At 43.6% G+C, this 22316-nt stretch overlaps 3 protein-coding genes across 6 annotated transcripts in view; 1 reads left to right on the forward strand and 2 right to left on the reverse strand.

Annotated features, from left to right (window-relative positions):
- Nucleotides 1–2834: 2834 nt before the first annotated feature.
- Nucleotides 2835–10302, reverse strand: BRK1 (BRICK1 subunit of SCAR/WAVE actin nucleating complex). Its single transcript, XM_069561899.1, has 3 exons — nucleotides 10009–10302; nucleotides 3753–3835; nucleotides 2835–3481 (listed from the first exon to the last, which is right to left on the reverse strand). The coding sequence occupies exons 1-3, from the start codon at nucleotides 10124–10126 to the stop codon at nucleotides 3455–3457; spliced, it is 228 nt and encodes a 75-aa protein (XP_069418000.1). The 5' UTR covers nucleotides 10127–10302; the 3' UTR covers nucleotides 2835–3454.
- A 4506-nt stretch (nucleotides 10303–14808) lies between these two features.
- FANCD2OS (FANCD2 opposite strand) lies at nucleotides 14809–15371 on the forward strand. The gene has a single exon (XM_069562076.1). It carries the CDS (start codon nucleotides 14811–14813, stop codon nucleotides 15345–15347), a length of 537 nt encoding a protein of 178 aa, XP_069418177.1. The 5' UTR covers nucleotides 14809–14810; the 3' UTR covers nucleotides 15348–15371.
- Nucleotides 15372–16301: 930 nt separating this feature from the next.
- Nucleotides 16302–22316, reverse strand: part of FANCD2 (FA complementation group D2) — a 49658-nt gene continuing 43643 nt past the window's right edge. For all 4 annotated transcript variants that reach the window (XM_069561836.1, XM_069561833.1, XM_069561837.1 and 1 more), the window contains exons 41-44: nucleotides 21566–21640; nucleotides 19231–19377; nucleotides 17689–17784; nucleotides 16302–16697 (exon numbers count right to left, since the gene is read on the reverse strand). In XM_069561836.1, coding sequence (XP_069417937.1) covers nucleotides 16617–16697; nucleotides 17689–17784; nucleotides 19231–19377; nucleotides 21566–21640 — 399 coding nt within the window. In that variant the 3' untranslated portion in view covers nucleotides 16302–16616. The remainder of the gene's footprint in view (nucleotides 16698–17688; nucleotides 17785–19230; nucleotides 19378–21565; nucleotides 21641–22316) is intronic.

The raw sequence follows: 22316 nt of genomic DNA on the forward strand, positions 1-22316 counted from the left end.
ATTGTTCAACTGTTTTCCCACAGTGGGTTATATAATTTTGCATTCCTACCAGCAATGTATGAGTGTTCCAGTCGCTCCACATCCTTGCCTGCATTATTATCAGGATTTTGTGCATTTTGAAAAATCTTATCAGCCATTCTGATAGAGTTCATATGGTGGTATCTGGCTGAAGCTTCAATTTATATTTTCCCAATTACTAACAATGTTGAAGATCTTTCATGACCTTGTCATCCTTTTGTCTTTGAAGTTATCAGTTCAAATCTTTTGTCCATTTCCTTATTAGCTTGCTTTCTTAGCTGTTGAGTTTTGATAGTTCTTTTATCCAGAACAATTTTGTTCATGATGATGAGATGACTGAGAACAATCTTGATTCAGAAAAGCTGGGTACAATATTAACATTTAACCTCTCTGAACTCCTGTCAAATCAAAGCAGCTAGCCTATCAACATCTTAATTTTGTTATAAAAGGATAAAACATTTTATGTTTAAAGACCTGAGTGACTTAGTGTTAAAATGCAAACCATAACTTTATCATCATCAGTGAGAGTAAAATGTATCAGAACTCTATGTGAAGTTGAAGGGACACATTGGGGACAAAATAAATGGTGGTTTAGGGTAACACTATTTATGGGCTGAAATGACCTATGTGCAAAGATGTGTATAACCCGAGAATAATATCCCAATTTCTGGAGCCTGACCAAATACGGTCTTTCAGAAGGAAACCCACAGATAGCTAGGGAAAGTGTCAGAGTTGATAAAATTCCTTAGGCAAGACTTCCAGAAAAGACAATACACAAGCCTTCAGAGAAAGGAAGCTGGAAGAACTGAAACAATATAGACATCAATGTGAGCAGCATTTGCTAGACAGAGCCAGGAAAACCCATGAAGCCTTCTTTACCAAAGGAAGGACAGTGAAAAGGCAGGTAAAACTAACATGGGTGCGTAGCAGCTTAAAAATTATTTAATAGCAATGAACTAGGAAGGAGAAAGTAAGTTTTAGATCTGGTTTTAGATTTACCACATTCACAAGTAGAATCTGAGACAGATACGTCTAGGTCCATATTCTAGCACCTTTACTTACTCTGTATGACTTGGCACAAGTTTTAGCCTCCCTAAAGAAGTGCATGGAGGGACCCCCCTGGTGGTCCAGGGGTTAAGACTTTGCCTTCTAGTGCAGGGGTTGCAGGTTCGATCCCTGGCAGGGAAGCTTAGATCCCACAAGCCTTACAGCCAAAAAACCAAAACATAAAATAGAAGCAGTATTTTAACATATTCAATAGAGACTTAAAAAATGGTCCACATTAAAAAACAAATCTTAAAAAAAATTTTTCATGAAGAAAGCCTACTTGTTAGGGCTTGAGGATTAAAGACAAAGTATACATAGCACTCAGCACATCTAACACATGGTAGTACTCAATAAATTATAGATAATGCTAGTTATATATCCCTGGGTGAGCTGAGGCTCAATATATAAAGGGTGTGATTACACAGGAAAGCACTCTGACACCTCAAAGGATCAGGTAAGATGGAACAGTTACCTCTACTAGAGGAGGCTGGGCTCACTGGTTCCCATACCAGTTGTTTTCCCTACAACCAGCAGCTTACCATTAGCAACATCATATTATTTAGGGCACTATTTTAGAAATATTACTTTAATATCATTAAAGAATGTCTATAGCACCATAAAAAATTATCATTTTCACATGTCATCTAAGGAAGATTACCATCATTTTTGCCTCTATTACTATCTCATTATAGTCACTGAATATAGTAGGAATTTGATAAGTATCTGTTAAACTGACTGCAGAGCACCAGATAATCTAAAACCTGAACTTTAGGAATAGTAACTTTTTTATCCCAGAAAGGACAGGGAAGATATTAGGAATAACAATCTCAAGCAATTGTTAAAAGCATATCAGATGAGCTCAATAATGTTCAAAAACAGCTGTTACCAAAGTAAAGGACAACAGTCTTGCCTCCATAAGTAGCATCACCTTTTTAAAAGAAGGTTCTACTTCAGATGGTCTTCCAAAGGTCTAAACAAGGATCTAAGCACAGATGTGTGCTTGCAGCTTTCAACTGCTATTTACTGACTGCCTGCCTTCTGCAAAGTACCCAGCTAGACAATACAAGACTAAGGTGCTCATATATACCGTAAGATGAAGATGCTAAGTCAAAGATCAAACTCAGGGCTAAAGTGGTGTTAGCCTGGCAGGCTGGCAGGGACTGCGAAAAAGCAACAGTGCAGCGCTCAGTGAAAAGGGGGACAGGAAAACTTTATGGAGGAGGTTTGCCTTAAGCTAGACCTTCAGTAGCAAAAAAGATCTGAATAGGGAAATAACTTCTATGTGACTAAAAGGAAAATTCTTAAAGGGGGTTAAGCCTAGTGGGTTGGCACAAGTTTACAGTAGGCTTTGATGCTAGAATGAAAAGTGTAGACACTTCTGTTTAAATGATTTCCTTTCTAAAAGTAGACATTTTGCTTGTACCTAATAAAACTCACAGTCTGCCATGGATTATAGTTAAACTGTGTAGATGCTGGTATTTCAATACACGGTAAGCATCACACCTGATTCAACACTGTATATTTTATTGGAGTATAAAGTCCCTACATAGTAAGTACTTGGTAAATGTCTGCTGAATGACCAAAGGATTCCCAGGATGAATGAGCTCAAAGTCCAAATATGGGGGCTCCAGCTTGCAAGCCACCTAGGCTTTGATCAAACAGCTACATCTGAAAGTTTTGTTAGATTAAGAATCCCACACATCAGATTTCTGTGGAAGAGGTGCACCCCATCTCTAGCTCCTCTCCCCACCACAATCACAGCAGACAGATAAAGTTGAGGAGTTTATTAGGGAAATATGAGAGGTAAAGAAACCCCAAGTGACAGACAGAAAACTCTGAAAATGTCCCTTTTCAAGCCAAGTGGGGGCCTGGCCTTGACCTCCCCAAAAGGACAAGAAACTGGTGGGTTAGCAACAACATTCTCTGGCAGCCACCTCACCAGGGCATCTCAGCCAGGACTGCTTCCCACCCCCAGCCAAAAGTGGGAAGAAGACAAGGACTGTTTATAGAATCAATGCACAGGCAATGAGAGCTATAAGGAAAGACTGAGAGAGAGAGAGAGAGAGGTGGGGAGGACCTTGACAGAGTCCCAGGCTTTTGGCTCTCAGTGCCTCAAAAGTGTTGACATGTACTTCTACAGAACGTTCCTGAAGAGGTAAAATGCCTAACAATGTTTCCAAGAGGTCCCCGGACTCCTCCCCACACGCCACATCACACTTCTGGGTGTGCATAGCAGAGCCCAAAGGCCACACTTTTGAAAAAAAGAAAAACAAGAATAAGCCCTGTTGTTCTTTAAGGAGAGAGGAAGGAGTTGAAGGCTGCTGGGGCCTTTCCCACGAGAGGCTGCCTGCTGTAAGAGCACACTTCCCAGCAGCAGCATGGCACAGTCCTAGGTGAGGGTTTCACCTTTTGTCACCTGTCAAAGGAAAACTGACAATTAGACAAATTCAAAAGCATTAACAGGGTCTAAAATTTTATTAAATGTTTATATCTTAGGTAGCTGGGGAGTGGTAGAAAAAGGCGACAGCTTCAGAGTCCCAGAAAGCAGGTTTAAGTTCAAGCAAGGTACTTAACTTCTTTAAGCCTGTTTCTGCTTCCAAGTTTTTGCAGCAACAAGTGAGAATGTGCATTCTCTCTCATAGAGCCACGCCTGCCTCATGAGGACGCCCAGTGCCCGGCATACTCACCCTGGCTTCTATGTACTCTATTCTCCGTTCAAGAGCTGTCAATTTCTCGTTTAGTGTTGCGAGTCTTGAGCGACAAGACATATCTGGTAAAAGAAGACAGACGTTCAGGATTAATGCCATTCCAGACACAGACACATGCCAGCCCCCTGAGATGAAGAGGAGGAATGCTGTATCATGCAAGGCACAAATGGGAGCGAGTGGGCAAAGCAAGGCAGTGGGAGGATAAGGTGAGAAGTATCTTAGGAACACAGCTGCTTAGGGAGGATCTGCTTAACCTCCTACCAAATGTGACAGGCAGAGAATACTGCCCCCCGCCAAGATGTCCAGACTTTAATCCCCAGAACCCACAAATATGTATCTCACAGGCAAAGGGACTTTGCAAATGTGGCTGAGGTGAAGGACCTTGAGATTCTGGATTACCCAGATGGACCCCATGTAATCACAAGTCCATAAACATAGACATGAAAGGCACTAGAAAGGCAGAGGAAGGACAAGGGACGTGAGCGGGACTCAACCTGTCATTGAAGGCTCTGAAGATGGAAGGAGGAGGCCATGACCCAAGGGATGCAAGTGACCTTTAGAAGCTGGGCATGGTCCTTAGTTGACTACCAGCAAGGGAATATGGATCTTATTCTTACAGCTGTAAGAGAATGAGTTCTGCCCACAAGCTATGGGCAAGGAATCAGCTCCTCTCCTAGAGCCTGCAGCTGAGGAGGGAGGCTCTGGGCTGCTGAAGGCAGCTGAAGGCTCTGAGGCTCTGCAATCTGCTGACACTGATTTCAGCCCAGCAAACCACTGCTGGACTTCAGATGCACATGACTTGAGATAATAAACGTAAGTGGTTTACGCCACTACCTTTGTGGTAATGTTATGGCAGCCATAGAAAACAAAAAACTGATACACCAAGGCTGTGCAGATGGCCACTTGATGATTAATGGGCAAACCGAGAGTTTCCAAGAGAGGGGAAATGACAAGAGGAAGAAAATAATCTTAATAGGGAAGAAAAGCAGAGGCCAAGGAAGCAGCAGACCCTAGAAGAAGAGAAGGTGTGGTGTTGCTGAGCTCATGGAGGCCTTGCCACGCTGCTGCTCTTGGGGCACTTGATGACCCAACAGTCCCTGCACAGGCCTTTTGGAACAAGAGAAAACCTGGAGAGTATCAAAAACCCTGTGGGGCCTGCCTTCCATCTGCAAACAGTTCCTTTTATTTCCTCTAACTTTTCCAGTCTCTTTTACCACCTCGCCCAAAAGGAAACCTAGACTTGCCCTAAGATACCTTTTCCCCTACAAAACTTCTCTAACAGAAATCACTTGACCACTCTTCCTCCAACTGTTCTCAACATTCCAGGCGCGCTAATTATTCCCACCCTCCTCCAACACTGATGTTCAGTCATCACTCAATAATCCTGACTCCTGAAGTTCTAAATATCTGTTCTCCAAGACAGTCTCCCACCCAGTGATTTAACACTTAGCTCACAATCCTCCTTTTCAACTCTTCCCTAGATGTTATGCAAAAGTAGTTCAGCACCTAATTTAAGAAATCTCCTACACCCTGATTCTTGCCTCGACTTTCATTTCATCAAGTCCAAATCTTAACTCATCCTGCCTGTCTCAGCATTCTTCTTCAAGTCAGTTCAAAGTGGACCTCTGAGAGGTCTTTGCCAAGTGGACATAATCCTCCCTCTTCTGTAAGGATTTGCCTATCCTGGACACTGTTCTTTCTTCCTTTAAATATTGGGTTTGTTTTTTTAAACACCAAAACCAGTCTGTATTGGGGTAAGCCAATTAACGATGTTGTGATAGTTTCTCGTGAACAGTGAAGGGACTCAGCCATACACATACATGTTCTTGGCAGGGGTGTGGGTTGTGTGTGTGTGTGTGTGTTTAATCTGCAAGTGCTGCTGCTTCTAATTCCCAGGCCCAACAGGACCTGATCTCTTTTCAGCCTGGTTTCTAGAAGCTCAAAGGCTATTCAGAATGAGCATGCATGTTATCACTGACAACCTGTCATTTCCCATAAAAAAAAGTCATGGCCAAAATGAAGGGGTAGGGTGGTGAGAGGGAGGGTTCCTTCCTGGGTGGCTGTTCTGTTCCAGCTCTGTCAATCTGGTGATGAGTCAGAATCCAAGAGCAACACTGTGTTACTGGCCTGCACAGATAAGCACTGCTGAAAATGTAACATGTTGAACTCTAGAAACTTCAGTAGTATTTCAGATTCCATTAAATACATACTGGTTCAAACAAAATACTGGGAAAGCACCTGGCAGCTGGACAAATTTGAAACCACAATGCATTTATATGTACATTATCATCAGACTGTAACTGAAAATGCCATATGTCCTCATCAGGGTGTTTAACGGTGTGCATACATGACCACCGCTAACAAATGCCAGTTATCAAACAACTTCTTTAAACTCTTACTGCACATAACTTCAGCCTACAAAAATCAACACTGTCTTTCTCATAAGATCTTATTTCTCCAAAGTGAAAGTGTTAGTCGCTCAGTCGTGTCTGATTCTTTGCAACCCTACTGACTGTAGCCTACCAAGCTCCTCTGTCCAGTGGATTCTCCAGGCAAGAATACTGGAATGGGTTGCCATTTCCTTCTCCAGGGGATCTCCCCAACCCAGGGCTCGAACCCAGGTCTCCTGCATCGCAGGCAGACTCTTTATGGACTGAGCCACAAGGGAAGACTTTATTTCTCCAACAAAATTCGAAACCTCTTAAACGCGGCTCTGTCCATTTATTCTTATTTATTCCTTTCTCACAGCATCTGACACACAGCTGGAGTCACAACAGGCAAGTAATATTTGTTGGCTGACTATTAAGAAAATCAAGATTTAAAAATAGCTGCACACTCTATTTTTTTGGTTACATGTCTCTCCATGTATTAGCTTCAGAGTCAGGAAAAAAAGGTATAAAAATAAAAGGCTATCATTGGTAGCAATCTATTTTTAGAAACTTCACCATTCAAAGTGCAGAATAGGCCTAGTGTTAGGATGCTTGTGTACATCATGATGCGTGTGTCCTCAGGTCCCAGTGGTCCTCCCATGCTCAAAGAGAAAACCACAAATGGATCAAAACCCTACTCTCACCAGCCAGAATCACAGGGTAGAGCTGTTCAGTCATTAGGTATCCTGGCACATGGTCTACACAGCCTACTATGGTCAGGGTGAAAACTGTAGGTTTGCTGCCATTTTCAAAGAGCTATAGCTGCCCCCTTAAAGGAAACACCTGCTACACCTCTGTGCCACCAGATCACATTACTCACATGATACAAGCTCCCCGGGCACACATCAGAATGGAGGAGTCGTGCAAATGGCTCAGAATGGGAAAATACATCCCACACTCATCCATCCTGAGTCATCCAATGCCAAGACAATGTACTCACCTATCTTTATGATTTATCCAGTTTCTCAGCCTGTTGGTCTTTGTCTAAACTCTTATATCGTGATATCGTCAATCTCTGGGACCTTGCCTCAGGTATATCTAACTGCCAAGTCAAATTGCTTTAAGCTTTAATTGTGCTTCCTAATTATTCCTACTTGTAATTAACTTCTCTTTTCATTAAAAGGGCTAAATCCACTTTCTAATATCTTCAAAAATTACCTAGTAATTACTAATGTTAGGCCATTACCCCCACCTTAAAGGAAAACAATGGCCAAAGCCCAGGGAAGCCATTTCTTCCAGCTCCTGAAAGATTGGAATCCTGTGTGTCTATTTCCTTAGTCTAGGACTTGCTGGAAACTAAAAAAAGAGAGAGAGAGAAAAGTCTTTGTTTTTTGTCTGATAAAATGTAACTCACATGTATTTGATAAAACCTCACAGCAGCATATATTTCCTTGCTTATATAGCAAGAAAATAGACATTCTCCTCCACAAACTCTATGCTCAAATGCTTCAATTTTTGGTTAATTCCAAGACTCACCAACTAAAACTACAGTAACATGCCAAAAATTTTATGTCAGAGATGAATGCATGTTTATTATATGTTTATTAATATGATTGAAAGTGAAAGTTGCTCATTGGTGTCCGACTCTTTGCAACCCCATAGACTGTATGTAGCTTGCCAGGCTCCTCTGTCCATGGAATTCTCCAGGCAAGAATACTGGAGTGGGTGTAGCCATTCCCTTCTCCAGAGGCTCTTCCCAACCCAGGAATCGAACTGGGGTCTCCCACATTGCAGGTGCATTCTTTACCAACTGAGCCACCGGCAAAGCCCAAAAATACTGGAGTGGGCAGCCTATCCCTTCTCCAGGGGATCTTCCCAACCCAGGAATCAAACCGGGGTCTCTTGCATTGCAGGTGGATTAATATGATTAAATGCTCAGAAACAAAGTTATTACGTTATCTACATACAAACTGGGGGAACTGAGACACTAGGTCACTTTTAATTATGAAAAACAGCCCCAGTTTAACTTACTTTAGATGCTTGATTTACTGAATTGACATTCTTAATACTCTGTTAGGATATTCTGTGTCTATGTATTAGATATTAACTCCTACCATATAAACGAAGTCTTTTACTTCTGGTTTTAAAAGTAAAGGCTCTCAGGACTTCCCTGGTGGTCCGATGGCTAAGACTCTGTACTCCCAATGCAAGGAGCCCAGGTTCAATCCCTGGTCAGGGAACTAGACTCCACATGCCACAACTAAAGATCCCAGTTGCCTCAACAAAGATCGAACAGCACAGCCAAATAAATAAATATCTTTTAAAAAGTAAAAATTCTTTGTCAGTTATTTGTCCAACCACGTTCACTGCCTCTCCAGTCTAAGCCAAAGTTTCAAAGATGCCATTATGTCATTACTCTATCCCTCCCTGTGCATGGAATATTTTGTTTTATCTGGTCCTTCCTCTAAGGAAAAGTTATGAGTATAAAGTGCCTTAAAGAACCCCCGTAACAGTTCAGCTCTCTAGGGAACCAGAAGAGACAATCAGGAGAACTAACACTGGAAGAGTCTGCATGGAACTTAAAAAAATAATTTCAGGCTACATGGGCTCTATGATTTCTTGACTATCATTTCCTATTACAACCACTACAGTTAAGTTATACGTGTGAATCTGTGTCACTGATACAAAATTTATCCTATTCTTGTCTCTCATTAATACTGACATCACTCCCACTCCCTGAGTAAGGAAATCCACCACACCAAGACATCTTGTATGTAAATATATTAAAACATAAACAATATTCTGCTTTGTTCTGAAGCTGTCATTATTTCATCTTCAAGACAGAAATTCTTTAAAGGCAGGAAAATGATGCTTTTTCCCCCACCGAGCCTGAGACAGCCTTGTACTCAAGACAGTTTCCCTTGCGGATGCCTTCTGATCAAACTTTTGCTCTGTCCTTAGACTCCTTAGGATGTGTCAAGTTCTCCAGCTAGAAAATAATTCCTTTTGAAATCTTTTCTTATACATCACTGACCCCTCCTTAATCTTAATCTTAACCATTTAACACTGCTGAGAGAATGGACCAGAAGCACACCAGCTGGAAAAATGTCATTCCCACTCCTTATGATGACATAGAAAGTCTACCGAGTGCTCAGTTCTGTCAAAGAAACACTTGGAAAACAGGAGGTAGGGGTCTCTGCTACGGTCTTGCTGTCCAGAAGGATGTGGGACAAAGCGGAAAGAATTTAAGACTGTCACGAGTAGGCTAATGCCTAGGAAAGATTTTGCTAGAAGCAGAACACCCACTGTTGGTTTCATACTAGCAACACAGAGATGTCCATAGCGTGACAAGATGTGGACCTTACTTTGCCCTCATCTGCTCCCGCTCAGCACAGGACAAGAAGGGACTGACAGGAGGGGCCGGAGGGGCGACTAGAAGGCTCGACCCGAAAGGAGATGGGAAACCTCTAGAGTCTTTACAGGGCAGTGACAAGATCATGTTGCGTTCTGAGAGCCAAGTGGGAACTGGAAACGAAGCACAGAGGAGGAAGGGAGGCGACTGAAGAGAAGAAAAGGCGCAGACGAAGGACGGGTTGCCAGGACGTGTCCGGGAAAAGGAAAGAAAGACTCGATAATGGATCTGGGGTAAAGGCAAAGCTGCCGATGAGCTCAGTCTGGGGCAGGATAACCTCTCAGGGACTGTCCAGTGGAGCCCGGGGTCAGGGCGAGAGGGAGAAGGTGCGGCCTGAAGGAGGAAGCGAACATCAGCAGGAGCCTAGGGCACTCAAGACTCCCCTTCAAAGCTTCTCAGCGCCCTCCCTCAGCGGGCTTCCCTCTTCCCAGCCTCCCCCTGCTCGCCCGCTGACCGAATGAGTTGAGAAAGTCTGCGATTTTCTTGATGCTGCTGGTGATGACCTCAATGTACTCCCGGTTCGCCCAGTCCTGGTGAATCTCCCGCTGCACCGGATCCTCTTGTCCCGCCATGGCTGCTGCCTGAGAAGGCGCGACTGCGCAGGCGCCTCGACCCTCCAGGCCGCCAGGGCGCCTGCGCCGCTCTCCCCACCCTTGCTCGGGTACCCACGAATCCTAGGGCCTTGTGGCGCGCCTGCGCATTGTCAAGTCCTCGGTGGCGTCTTCGCTTTGCTCCCACTCCCCTGAACAGACCCGCCCCAAGCCGACAAGGAAAATAGGGTGCGCAGACGCAAAGATCCCCTCAATTACCCACCTCCGTCTCTGGCGGTTATGGTCGTTGCGGGGGGTGGGGGGCGCATGTGGCCGCATTCACCCCTTCTCTCAAGTGCTCCAAAGTAAGCTTGCGAGCTATATCCAAACCAAGCTGGGCATACCCAATTAAACCACATTAAATACAAATCATTTTTAAAATGCCTTTTAAACAACAGAACATGATGTACCACTTCGCAATTATCAAATGAACACAATGTTATTTTTTTCAGTTATGAAGAGGCTGAGAGGAAATCGGTAAAAGTCGAAATTAGCTGATCACAGTGTAAACTGACAGTCTCTTCAGAAGGAAATTTGTAAATTGAAAGCAAGAGCTGTACACATTTTCAAAGTTTTGAAATATTTAACAAAATTATTGAAAAAAACACTTTCAGCGCAGAGGTGTTCTTTGAGATAATCTGTTTTTTAAAAATCTCAACAGTTGGGGAATGGCTAAACATTGGTATAGCCACTCAGAGCAGTATTATGTAGTCATTTAAATGCTAATCAGGAAAAATACTATGGCAGCATAACAGATGATAAATTGAAACGGAAAACAAAATACACTTTTTTAAAAAATTGCAACTATGCAAAATTATTCAAGAGGAAAATAAACTTACTGGGGTAAAAAGTGGTAAGTTAAAATATTTTCTCTTCCAAGATTCATCATTCTCTGTCCCTTTCCCCTCTCTGCCACCAACCTTCTCCAACTCTCTCCACTTCTCTCTCCTTCCACAGGGACACACATACACACAGTGGGCATCTGACAATCCTTGACAAGTCCCTCAAGACTATTTGGTCTTCCAAACCAGGGTCTCAGCCTGACCCCATCCCGAAGATGCCCAGTCTCTCCCCTTCAGCTTCACCTAGGGTCACACAAACCCGACAGCTGTTTGCGCTGTGTTCCGTGGGTTCACAAAGTGCATGGGCGGTTTCTGGATAAGGGAAGGCAGGTGGGCCATTAGTTAATTCTTCCTACAAATACTGCCCCCTGCCAGGCACTGATAGTCAGGCACTGTGGATATAGGAGTCAACTGGGTAGACCTCCCTTCCCCCAGCCTTAAAGAGTAATTGTTTGCAATGAAGTTAAAATGTAGCCAAATCACTCTTTTACTAAGGTGAAAGTGTCAGTTTAGAGCTGACTCCCTGGAAAAGACTCTGATGCTGGGAGGGATGGGGGGCAGGAGGAGAAGGGATGACAGAGGATGAGATGGCTGGATGGCATCACGGACTCGATGGATGTGAGTCTGAGTGAACTCCGGGAGATGGTGATGGACAGGGAGGCCTAGCGTGCTGCGATTCATGGGGTCACAAAGAGTCGGACACGACTGAGCAACTGAACTGAACTGAGAAGGAGAATCTTCCTTTTTGAAGTTTAACAGAAAGCAAAGTTTTTGGTTGGGAAGTCAAGGAGAGATGTATTTTTCTCCATCTTGACAGGGGGGCACCTGTCTGGGTCCTTGCACTGGGATTAGTCAATGCAGCCACAAAAGCATTCAGAACTCGGGGTAACTCAGAGCAGCGTTTAAAGGGTAGCGCTAACCTTTTAATACTAACCACAGCTCCCCCCTCCCCTGACATTTATGCAGGCAGGTTCCTGGCCAGTCTTTGAAATGGGCTCCTTAGTTCTCTCTGACCAGATAGATCAAAGGCACATCGCTGTGGCGAGGTGGGGAAGAGGTGGAGGGGAACAGAATTCGGTTCAGCACTCCTGAAGGCTGAATCCCGAACCAGGTGTTCCAGTGAGATGGGAACTCCGAGCGAGCGGGGCGCTTCGATACCCCTCTCACCGCGCCCCTTCCGCGGTTCGGGCTCTCCCAGCTCCCCGCCCCCCCCCACCGTCACCCCGCCGCCACGGTCCTGGGTCACAAAGGTTGTTGCCAAGCACCCGGTGGAGAAAAGATGCAGCCAGGGAACAGCCGCCGCCACTCTGGAGCGTGAGGCCCGCGGAGTTCAGCAGGTGAGACCACGGCCCGGATGGTGGGACCGGGCCCGGGCTCCCACCACCACCTCCACCTCGGCCAGATCCATCTGGCCTCTGCCCTGGGGTAGGGATCCCCGGGGGACAAGCCCCTCTTCTGACTGGGAGGGGTAGCCTGCTCCTCTCAGGGCAGCTCCAGCCCCTTGGGATCCCAGTTCATAAGGACCTCAGCTGCACTTTGACGCTGTCTTCCCCGTTCCCAGGTGCGGAAATGAAGGGACCAAGTTTCTTGACATGGGAGGAAGGGTATGAAGGGAAAATCTTTGGGGCTAGAAGCAGGTGTTCCCTACCTGGGAGCTCTTAAGAGCAGCTTGAACAGACTGACTAGGTTCAAATCCTCCTTAAGTGGATGATGGAGACACTCGTGGCTGGTAGGAGTGAGTGGTGAACTAGCTTTATTTGATCCTTATGTAAAAGTGGTGTAAGGGACCTGGGGTCAGACTCCCTCTTTCACCCCATGTTGGTTCTGCTGAGTATTTCGGCTGGACATTTGATAAAGTCTTTTCCCTCTGGCCCTATTTCCTCTCAAGAGACAAGGAAGAAGGACTCCTGGATTTTTTTTTTTCCGTATCATATATTCAGAGTTAACACTCTCCACCCCCACCTTGCCTTGATGGGGTACCAGAGCAGCCCTGATCCTGGATGTGTGCTCTTAGAGTCAGAATATCAAGTACCAGAAGCCTTTCACAGGCTGTTTCGAACAGATAACTATCCCTTGGTTGTCACTTTCTCATCCTAAGGCAGTCCAGATATTTGAACACAGTATGCACAAAAGCTTGCATACCTCAGGAGAAACATTCCCAGCTGGAGGAAATCAACAAATCTTCTTTCTACTAACCACTGTCAGGGGCAGGTCTTCAGTTTCAAATGTCACCAACAATTCTCTTTTCAAAACAAAACTTCACTGTCTCACAAACTATGGTGAGGGTGTCAAAGTTCTCCTGGGCATTACTGGGTGGGATGGGATCCCATTTGCTGCTACCTTTGTGGAAGAATAGTGAAGATACAGAGAAATACACTTGACTAGAAAGAAAAGAGTCTGCCATGCCCCTTATCATAGTAGGTAGGTGCTGAATGTTACATCGCTCTTGAACTCAGTGAAATCCTTTATATACTGACAATTCTAAAGTAGAAAGATGAAAAAAAAAAAGTAGAAAGATGGAAAGTCTAAATTCTATTTGGGTAAATTTTGAGTTAGCAACATATCCTCCATGCCTTTTCCTTTATCTTCAAAGAAGAAAGGAAAAAATCTCAACCAGTGGGTCTTTCACAGATAAGAAAAAAAACAAAGACAAAAACATACCCAGTGAAGTGAAAGTCGCTTAGTCATGTCTGACTCTTTGCGACTCTATAATTCTGTATAGTCCATGGAATTCTCCTGGCCAGAGCACTGGAGTGGGTAGCCATTCCCCTCTCCAGTGGATCTTCCCAACCCAGGCTTCGAACCCAGGTATCCTGCATTGCAGATGGATCATTTACCAGCTGAGCCACCAGGGAAGCCCAAGAATACTGGAATAGGTAGCCTATTCCTTCTCCAGCGGATCTTCCCGACCCAGGAATTGAACCAGGGTCTCCTGCATTACAGGCGGATTCTTTACCAGCTGAGTTACCAGGGAAGCCCAAAAAACACATAGGAGAACCAGAAAAATCTTTAAAAACTAAAAACGGACCAGTCCTGGGAACTTTTTCCCCTCCTGCCTGGTGTAATTCCTCTGAGGTGCTGTATAAGTACCTCAGGGCTCTGAGAGAGCCGGTCACTTGTGTCAAAAGAGGTTCTGATCTTCTGACTGTCCATAATTAAGAATAGTAAAAGCTGAAGTTCCTTAAAGAAAAAGTATAAGTTCTCAAACTGTAAGGCACATCAGACTCCCTTGGAGGCTTTGTTTAAGTGCAGAATGCAGGGGACCCAAGAATCTGCATTTCTTCCATGTTTCCACAGGATGCTTAAGGCACCAGTCCCAGAATCATACTTTGAGAACCAACGGTATAAAGTACATGTGATTTAGTCACAAATATCTGGTGAGCTAGGCCTTCCTGAGCACCCATCCACAAATAATGTCTCACCGTGGAGTGCCAGCAGCCTCTGCCACCTGAGAGGCACAGATTCTGTCTTTAGCAGTTATCAACACAGCACAGATCCTAATACCAAGCAGGGCTACTCTTTTGGACAAACCCATTTCCTCATCTGTACCATGGGTAAAAACCTACCTTCAGAGGCTTGTGATTAGGTTTAATAAAGTACACACAGCAGTTACCAGATTCAATACTTGTCACTATCCTCTACTGCCCTTTATAGAATTACTTGTATCCTAACAAGTACTGGAATCTGTTCATGAGAACTAAAGAGTAAGGTAAAGTTAATACTGAGACAGAGATGTGAATTTGAACAGCCCTACCCTGTTAGCCTTTCCCTAACAGCATGCTAGGGAAATTCCATGTTCTGATTCCTCTCCTCTAGGACTGTCAATGGCAGGATACCAGCTCTGGTCACCATGGACCCCACTGGATGAGAGCTTCCAATGGCTGCGGCATACAACACCTACCCCTTCCTCCAAGCACCCCTTTAGGGCTTCCCCCTGCTTTCCACATACCCCTTCTGACCTTGAAGTGCAGCTGTGCTTTCAAGAGGTCACTCTAGTCCTAGACAGCCCATTCCTGGAGCCTGGGGTGAGTCCCAAGTTGCCCTGTCACACGTCAGAGCTCCGAACCATGAACAACAAGAAAGGGCTGGTCAGGAAGCCTCAGCCTGTCCGCCTCAGTGGAGTGGATTCTGTCTTTGGCAGGGTCATCACGGCTCAGCCACCAAAGTGGACTGGGACCTTCAGAGTTTCAGACAAGTCAGCCTTCTGCAAAATCATTAGCCGGGAGCACCAGTGGCCCACTGGACTTAAGGAACCTCAGATTCAGATGACAGTGACCATGTGCAAACAGATGTTACGCTCCATCCTCTTGCTGTATGCGACATACAAGAAGTGCACCTTTGCCTTGCAACATTCCAAGTAAAGGGTCCCATCTGATCCCTGTTCCTAACACCATGTCTTTCGCTATGTGCTTGAAGCTTACGCAGAGCTGTCCCTGCAAAGGAAACTGCTTGCCCCAGCTATTTTGCTTTTCAGTCAGGCAGTGACAATTCAGGAGCCCCTCTCCTCCCTTTCCCTCCAAAAATGGGCCAGTGACCGAGCAAGGGAGGAGAACATTTCCACTGTAAAGCTGAACAACCATTTGAAAGAGAGTCAAACTAGCACTGACATGTACATGTGATAAAGAACCATTAAACCATATATACCAATGAGCCTACTGTGAACTCATTTCAGCACTAAAACCACAATGAGGTGGAGAAACAAAGAATGTCAAGGACGGAAATTATGGATTCCTACATACATGAGGATGAAGGGGTCAAAAATGTGTATGTAGGTCAATGATTAAATAACCTCCCCACCAAAAAACAACATAAAAGCCTAACCAGCCACTCCCTAACATTACTGGAGAGTATGAAAGTAGGTAGAAATATTAACAGATATTAAATATTAACAGTCTGGCACTGAAATAAGAGCAGAAGACATGAAGAGTTCCCCGTTTTAGCTGAAGTATATGCTTAATGTTCTATTTTTAATCAACTACAAGTAATTTTGTAGTTTTCTTGTAACTAGATTATACGTATAACTCAGAATAATGTGGAAATAAAAATTATTTATGCAAAGTTAACATGAGTTGGATACTGCCCTTTTCACCTTTGTCTGATATGTCTACATAACCACCAAAAAATTTAAAATGCAGCCAAACATGTGACTTTGAGCACTAAAAGAAATCTGTCACTCCTCCAAAAAGATCACAAATGTGTTTTCATCTCAAATAAGACAGTCCTTTTAATAGGGAACATATGATTTTAATTCTCCATTATTTCTCTGTACAAACTCCAATTCAGTCCCACCTATGAAGGAAATTCCAAAAGGTAGCTGAGGCAGAACTTAGAATTTATTTGAAAACTGGTACAAAACTAGCTCCCAAAGCCTAGAATTATGACTGTTCTTCCGTGTTCACCCAAATGGGTAAGCAATGCTATGTTCGTCTTTAACATAGTAGACATTAAGCCACTGTCTTTAACGTTAGTAGACAATCCATGAAATCCACAATTGAGTTGATTCAATAGAACCCCCTCTTTAAGGACAAAATAGGATGCTTGCAGTCAGAAAGGCAGACCGGCAGCATCTGTAACCCTGAACACTGTGGTGAGTGGCTGGCAAAGACAGGGAAGGAGCACCTTTCTGTAGCCTAATCAGAGTCGTCATCACTCTCATCTTCATCACTCTCTCGCTCCTTTTCTCCATCACTTGCTTTATCTTCTTCGCCACCCTAAGAGGCAAAGGATAATTATTTGAGGTCATCTGAGCAACCCCATGGCTTGCAACACTGCTCCCACAGCATGTACAACTACACTGTTTCACTGTTAAAACCAATGATAGGTTTAAACCATTCTTTTGAGAAAAGAATCAGAGGCTGCCCCATTCTCGTATCATGGCCTTGAAGCCAAGATGATAGAGGGAGCCATCTTGACACTGACTTAGGCCATTCAGCAACCCAACCATGTGTGATTTTTAAATAAGCCCACAGCCCTCTAGCACTACAGCAGGTATGTGACAGAGGAGTAAAATGGGCTTTCAGTATAGAATGAAATGTTGGTTAAATTCAAAATGCAATAGGAATCCAGCATAAGATTCTCTCTGATCTGCAAAATCTAATCTGAGAGGTTTGCTTAGGACAAAACATCAAAGTAATAGAATATTGTCTGCCTCAAACTTTTTTATGAGGACAAGGTAGAGGTAGTCGATACAAATAAAACAGAGAACCATGTAATAAAATAATTTTTCATACTAAGTGATCTTTTTGCAGCCTCAAATGGCATTACAAATTGTATCCAGAGCAGGGTTCTTAAATCTGAGATTCTCGATATCTATAACCTGCCCAGATTGTAAGAACTTTTATAAATACATTTTTCTCTGCTTTAAAATCCAAACAGCAGCAGGAGGAGCCCAGGAGAGCGTAAGGACTGCCACTGTGATTTCAGTCCTCCGCGGTGCAGCTTTCGGTTCTGGCTTTGGCTTTTACATCCCTATTTTGCATATTCAAACAACATGCTTAAATGGTTTAACTCATTCTTCTCAACACTCACAAAACACTTTGACCTCTTCCTATCTCCCCTCAAGAGTGATTATAACAGTGTGTGTGTGTGTGTTTTCTGGCCCTCACAGAATTCACCTAAGTGCAGAAGCCTTTTTTAGAGGGAATAGAGATGGCCACAGAAGGAAGTAATCATAAACTTGGGCAGGAGAAGTCCTGCACGCACCTCTGCTCCTTGGCTCTCAGAGACCTGGAATGATGTCTCACCCTCACTCTCATTTGCAGTGCTCTCCTGGGAATTCTGGGATATAATCTCTTCACCCTGAATGTGAATGGGCCAAGACAAATGGTGGGTTATAATGATCACACATGGGTCTCAAGGGCAGAAAGGCTCAAGTTTATAGGCAAGGCAAAGAAAGTCATTCAAACATGATCAAACATAGACACCAACCTGTGATCCAGCAGCTAGAGAAGTGATAATCAACCCAAGGCTTCTGAGATGCTTCTGGCTCTCACACAGTATATAGTTTTACAAAAGAGTCATCTTTGTATTCTAGTATCATACTAGTTTTACAAGGCTAGATTGTACTGGTGACTCTTTCAGGTAATGCTCAATACGATTCTAAACTTTCTCAAATAGCTTAAACTATGTGAACGTGAACATCAACACATCAACTATATACAGGGCTTCCCTGGTGGTCCAGTGGTTAAAAATCTGCCTGCCAACGCATGGGACACTGGTTCAATCCCTGGTCTGGGGATATCCCATATGCCTCAAGCACGTGCAGCAATTAATTACTGAAGCCCAAGACCCCTGGAGCCCAAGCTCCACAATAAGGAGCCACTGCGGTGAGCAGCCTGTACAAAGCAACTAGAGTAGCCCCTGTTTGCTGCAATGAGAGAAAGCCCTCAAGCAGCAACGAAGACACAGCACACCCAACAATAAAAATAAATAACTTCTAAAAATTGAATCTAAAAAAAAAAAATCCACACCAATCACAAATGGCCATTTAGAGGCTGAAAGATAGTATACTAAAATGGTTTAGGAATACCAAATCTGGATGAAGACTGTTTGGACTCAAACCCTTTCTCCACTCATATTGCTGAATGGCAAGTTACTTAACCTCTCTGAGCTTCAATTCTCATAGTAACAAGAGTATCTACCTAATAACACTGATGTAAAGAAAGGAAGCTAACTCTCTGGGGATTTATTATTTTCATGTATAAATTATGAGACTCATATTATAAACATGAATGAGAAGGGCTTGGGCTATATTTGAAAAATGGTGTTACACCAAAGAAATAGTATAAACAATACAAGATTTCAGCCCGTCAGTCAGACAATTGAAAGAACTAAGAAATGCTTACTTGTTAAAATCAGTCAGAAAAAAAAAATCAGCACAGAGAATAATTTCAGGAATAGAATAGACTGGTTTTAGAGTGAAAAAAACAAAACTAAACAACAAAAAAAAGTTTTTCCATAGTTGTAGAAAAAGGTTTTCCTGATCTGCTTCTCTGAGGCCTTTCTTATTAATACATCAATGGTATGTTTTGGTGCCTCTGCTGCTGCTGCTGCTGAGGGGTGCAACTTGCAACCAAGGCCCAAGAGCAAAGTAACCTTAAGAGCTAAACAGTCACTTAAGAGAAAAGCAGTTTTGAGTATTGAGAGAGTGGAGCTTAGGTCACCTTCCTTAGATACTTTCCAATGCTCTCACAAAGAACAGAAGAGAAGAGAAGAAGATTATCATTGGCAGGGTCCCAGGCTTACCTGCAAGTCCCGATTTTTAAGATTGCCCAGCCAGAAAGCCTCTCTGCAATTGTTGAGGATAAGCATGGCTTTCACTCGGCAAACTAACAGTTCCAGGGTCTTTTTGAGCAAAGGCACATGTTTGGTGAGTTTTGTGTCCTGGCGAATCTGAATGGAAACAAATGCAACCAATTCATCTGCATTTATCATTGTGCTTTCACGTTTCCTATACAGAAACTTTCGAACTCCTAACACCCTGAACACTCAACAAGAGCATAAGCCCTGCCGGTATAGACCAGAGACACATTCCCCAAATAGTAGTCTGATAGAGTACTCTGGAAATTCTCCAAGACAGGCTTCAACAGTATGTGAGCTGTGAACTTCCAGATGTTCAAGCTGGTTTTAGAAAAGGCAGAGGAACCAGAGATCATATTGCCAACATCCATTGGATCATAGAAAAAGCAAGAGAGTTCCAGAAAAACATCTATTTCTGCTTCATTGACTATGCCAAAGACTGACTGTGTGGATCACAATAAACTGTGGAAAATTCTGAAAGAGACAGGAATACCAGACCATCTGACCTGCCTCTTGAGAAACCTGTATGCAGGTCAGGAAGCAACAGTTAGAACTGGACACAGAACAACAGACTGGTTCAAATAGGAAAAGGAGTACGTCAAGGCTGTATATTGTCACCCTGCTTATTTAACTTCTATGCAGAGTACATCATGAGAAACACTGGACTGGAAGAAACACAAGCTGGAATCAAGACTGCTGGGAGAAATATCAATAACCTCAGATATGCATATGACACCACCCTTGTGGCAGAAAGTGAAGAACTAAAGAGCCTCTTGATGAAAGTGAAAGAGGAGAGTGAAAAAGTTGGCTTAAAGCTCAACATTCAGAAAACAAAGATCATGGCATCTGATCCCATCACTTCAAGGCAAATAGATGGAGAAACAGTGGAAACAGTGGCAGACTTTATTTTTGGGGGCTCCAAAGTCACTGCAGATGGTGGCTGCAGCCATGAAATTAAAAGATGCTTACTCCTTGGAAGGAAAGTTATGACCAACCTAAACAGTATATTAAAAAGCAAAGACATTACTTTGCCAACAAAGGTTCATCTAGTCAAGGCTATGGTTTTTCCAGTAGTCATGTATAAATGTGAGAGTTGGACTGTAAGAAAGCTGAGCATTGAAGAATTGATGCTTTTAAACTGTGGTGTTGGAGAAGACTCTTGAGAGTCCCTTGTACTGCAAGGAGATCCAAGCAGTCCATCCTAAAGGAAATCAGCCCTGAACATTCATTGGAAGAAGGACTGATGTTGAAGCTGAAACTCCAATACTTTGGCCAACTCATGTGAAGAGCTGACTCATTTGAAAAGACCCTGATGCTGGAAAAGATTGAAGGTAGGAGGAAAAGGGGACGACAGAGGATGAGACGGTTGGATGGCATCACCGACTCAATGGACTTGAGTTTGAATAATCTCCAGGAGCTCGTGATGGACAGGGAAGCCTGGCGTGCTACAGTCCATGGGGTCGCAAAGAGTCGGACACGACTGAGCGACTGAAGTGAGCTGAACTGAGAGCACTCTGAAGAGAATGGTAGCTGTCCTTTAAGCTAAAGCAGCTTAGAAGACATATCACCAACACCTCTCAGTTCCTTATCATAATCTCTCATTGATCAATTAGCAATGAATTTACCTAAAATATTCTTGAACACATATTATACTGACATTAATCAACAGAAAGTAACCCTTTTTAGTGGAGGGAGTCCTTAAAATTCCACTGTTCAGCACCTTAAAAACTTAGAAGCAGGGGAGGAAATGAATGACAGGCACTGGGTGGAAGAATCATAGGCTTGCCAATGACTTCACAATTCCACAGTTCTGTGCCCCTTCAGACAAAAAGTGACAAGGGCTCAACTGTACACTTTAAGTGGAAAAGTCCTTGAATGCTAAAATATTCTCAGAAGAGACAGATGTGTTCCTTGACTAGGAAATAATACAGCAGAAAAGCTCTAAAAACAGCTGCTTTTAGAACTCCTCGTCTCCAGTAGAGTCATCACTTCCATAATACTCCTCCTGCCCAGAGTATGGTACGTAGTTACACACCCGCCAACATTCTCTCACTAAAGAAGAGGCCCTAGAAGAAACAGGGCTATGGAGTTTGAGTCAAATTTCAGATGCAAAATTTCCCTCGCGATGATTACCCAATCTCAGCCAGCAACTGAGGCTTTGACCACTCTGATAAACTGCCGTTGGACAGACATAGCCTCAGAAATAAAGACTTAAGAAGGGTAAAAAAGGAAGACGGCACCACAGACTAAACCAACAGTTGTGGCCTGCTTTCCCTCTTACCTTGGAATGCCCACACAGGTGATGAAGCAGTCTCGTGCTCAGCTGGAAGGCTTCCAGTAAGCTCAGAACATCTTTCTACAACCAACAACATGCACAAATGCCAAATGAAACATTCTCATTTCATTTTACGTGCAAGATATCCTTGCAACCAAGAGTACCAGAGGATTAAGCCTCAGGTTCCAGCCATAGATGGATAATCATCTCTTTTTCAAACTGAGGTAGTGCTGATTTAAAAATTTTACAAGTTGCAGGTGTACAACACAGTGACTCATAATTTTTCAAGTTTACATGGATTTGGCCCTCAAACAGAAGGAGGAGTACTCACTGGCTGTCCTCCCTCTTTCTCTTTCTGAGCTATGCGGGACCAGCCAAATATTATGAGAGTGTTCTGCAAAGTTCAACTTGGTAAATATATGCAAGAAATCATCTCCTGACTTGTCTGGCGGTCTAGTGGTTAGCACTCCGGGCTTACAGTGCAGTTTATGACACAAATGAGTTTTCTTTCCTTTTTTGGTAATTCCTGATATCAGACCCAGAGAAGTACACAGAAACAAATGACACACTAATATGTGAGGTCCTGGGACTGCAGTAGCATAATAAAATCAGGCTTAAAGAAACAACCATCCTCAGCTCTGGAGCAGAAGTCGGGAGGTGGGTCCACTAGCGAATCTTCAGTCCTCCATAGGCGTCTCTGGGAGAGCTGGTGACCAGAGGCGCCTGCGTCAGTCTGTGGCCAGAGCTGGGGTGAGGG

This window comes from Ovis canadensis, chromosome 19 (assembly GCF_042477335.2).
Source record: "Ovis canadensis isolate MfBH-ARS-UI-01 breed Bighorn chromosome 19, ARS-UI_OviCan_v2, whole genome shotgun sequence".
Lineage (NCBI taxonomy): Eukaryota > Metazoa > Chordata > Mammalia > Artiodactyla > Bovidae > Ovis > Ovis canadensis.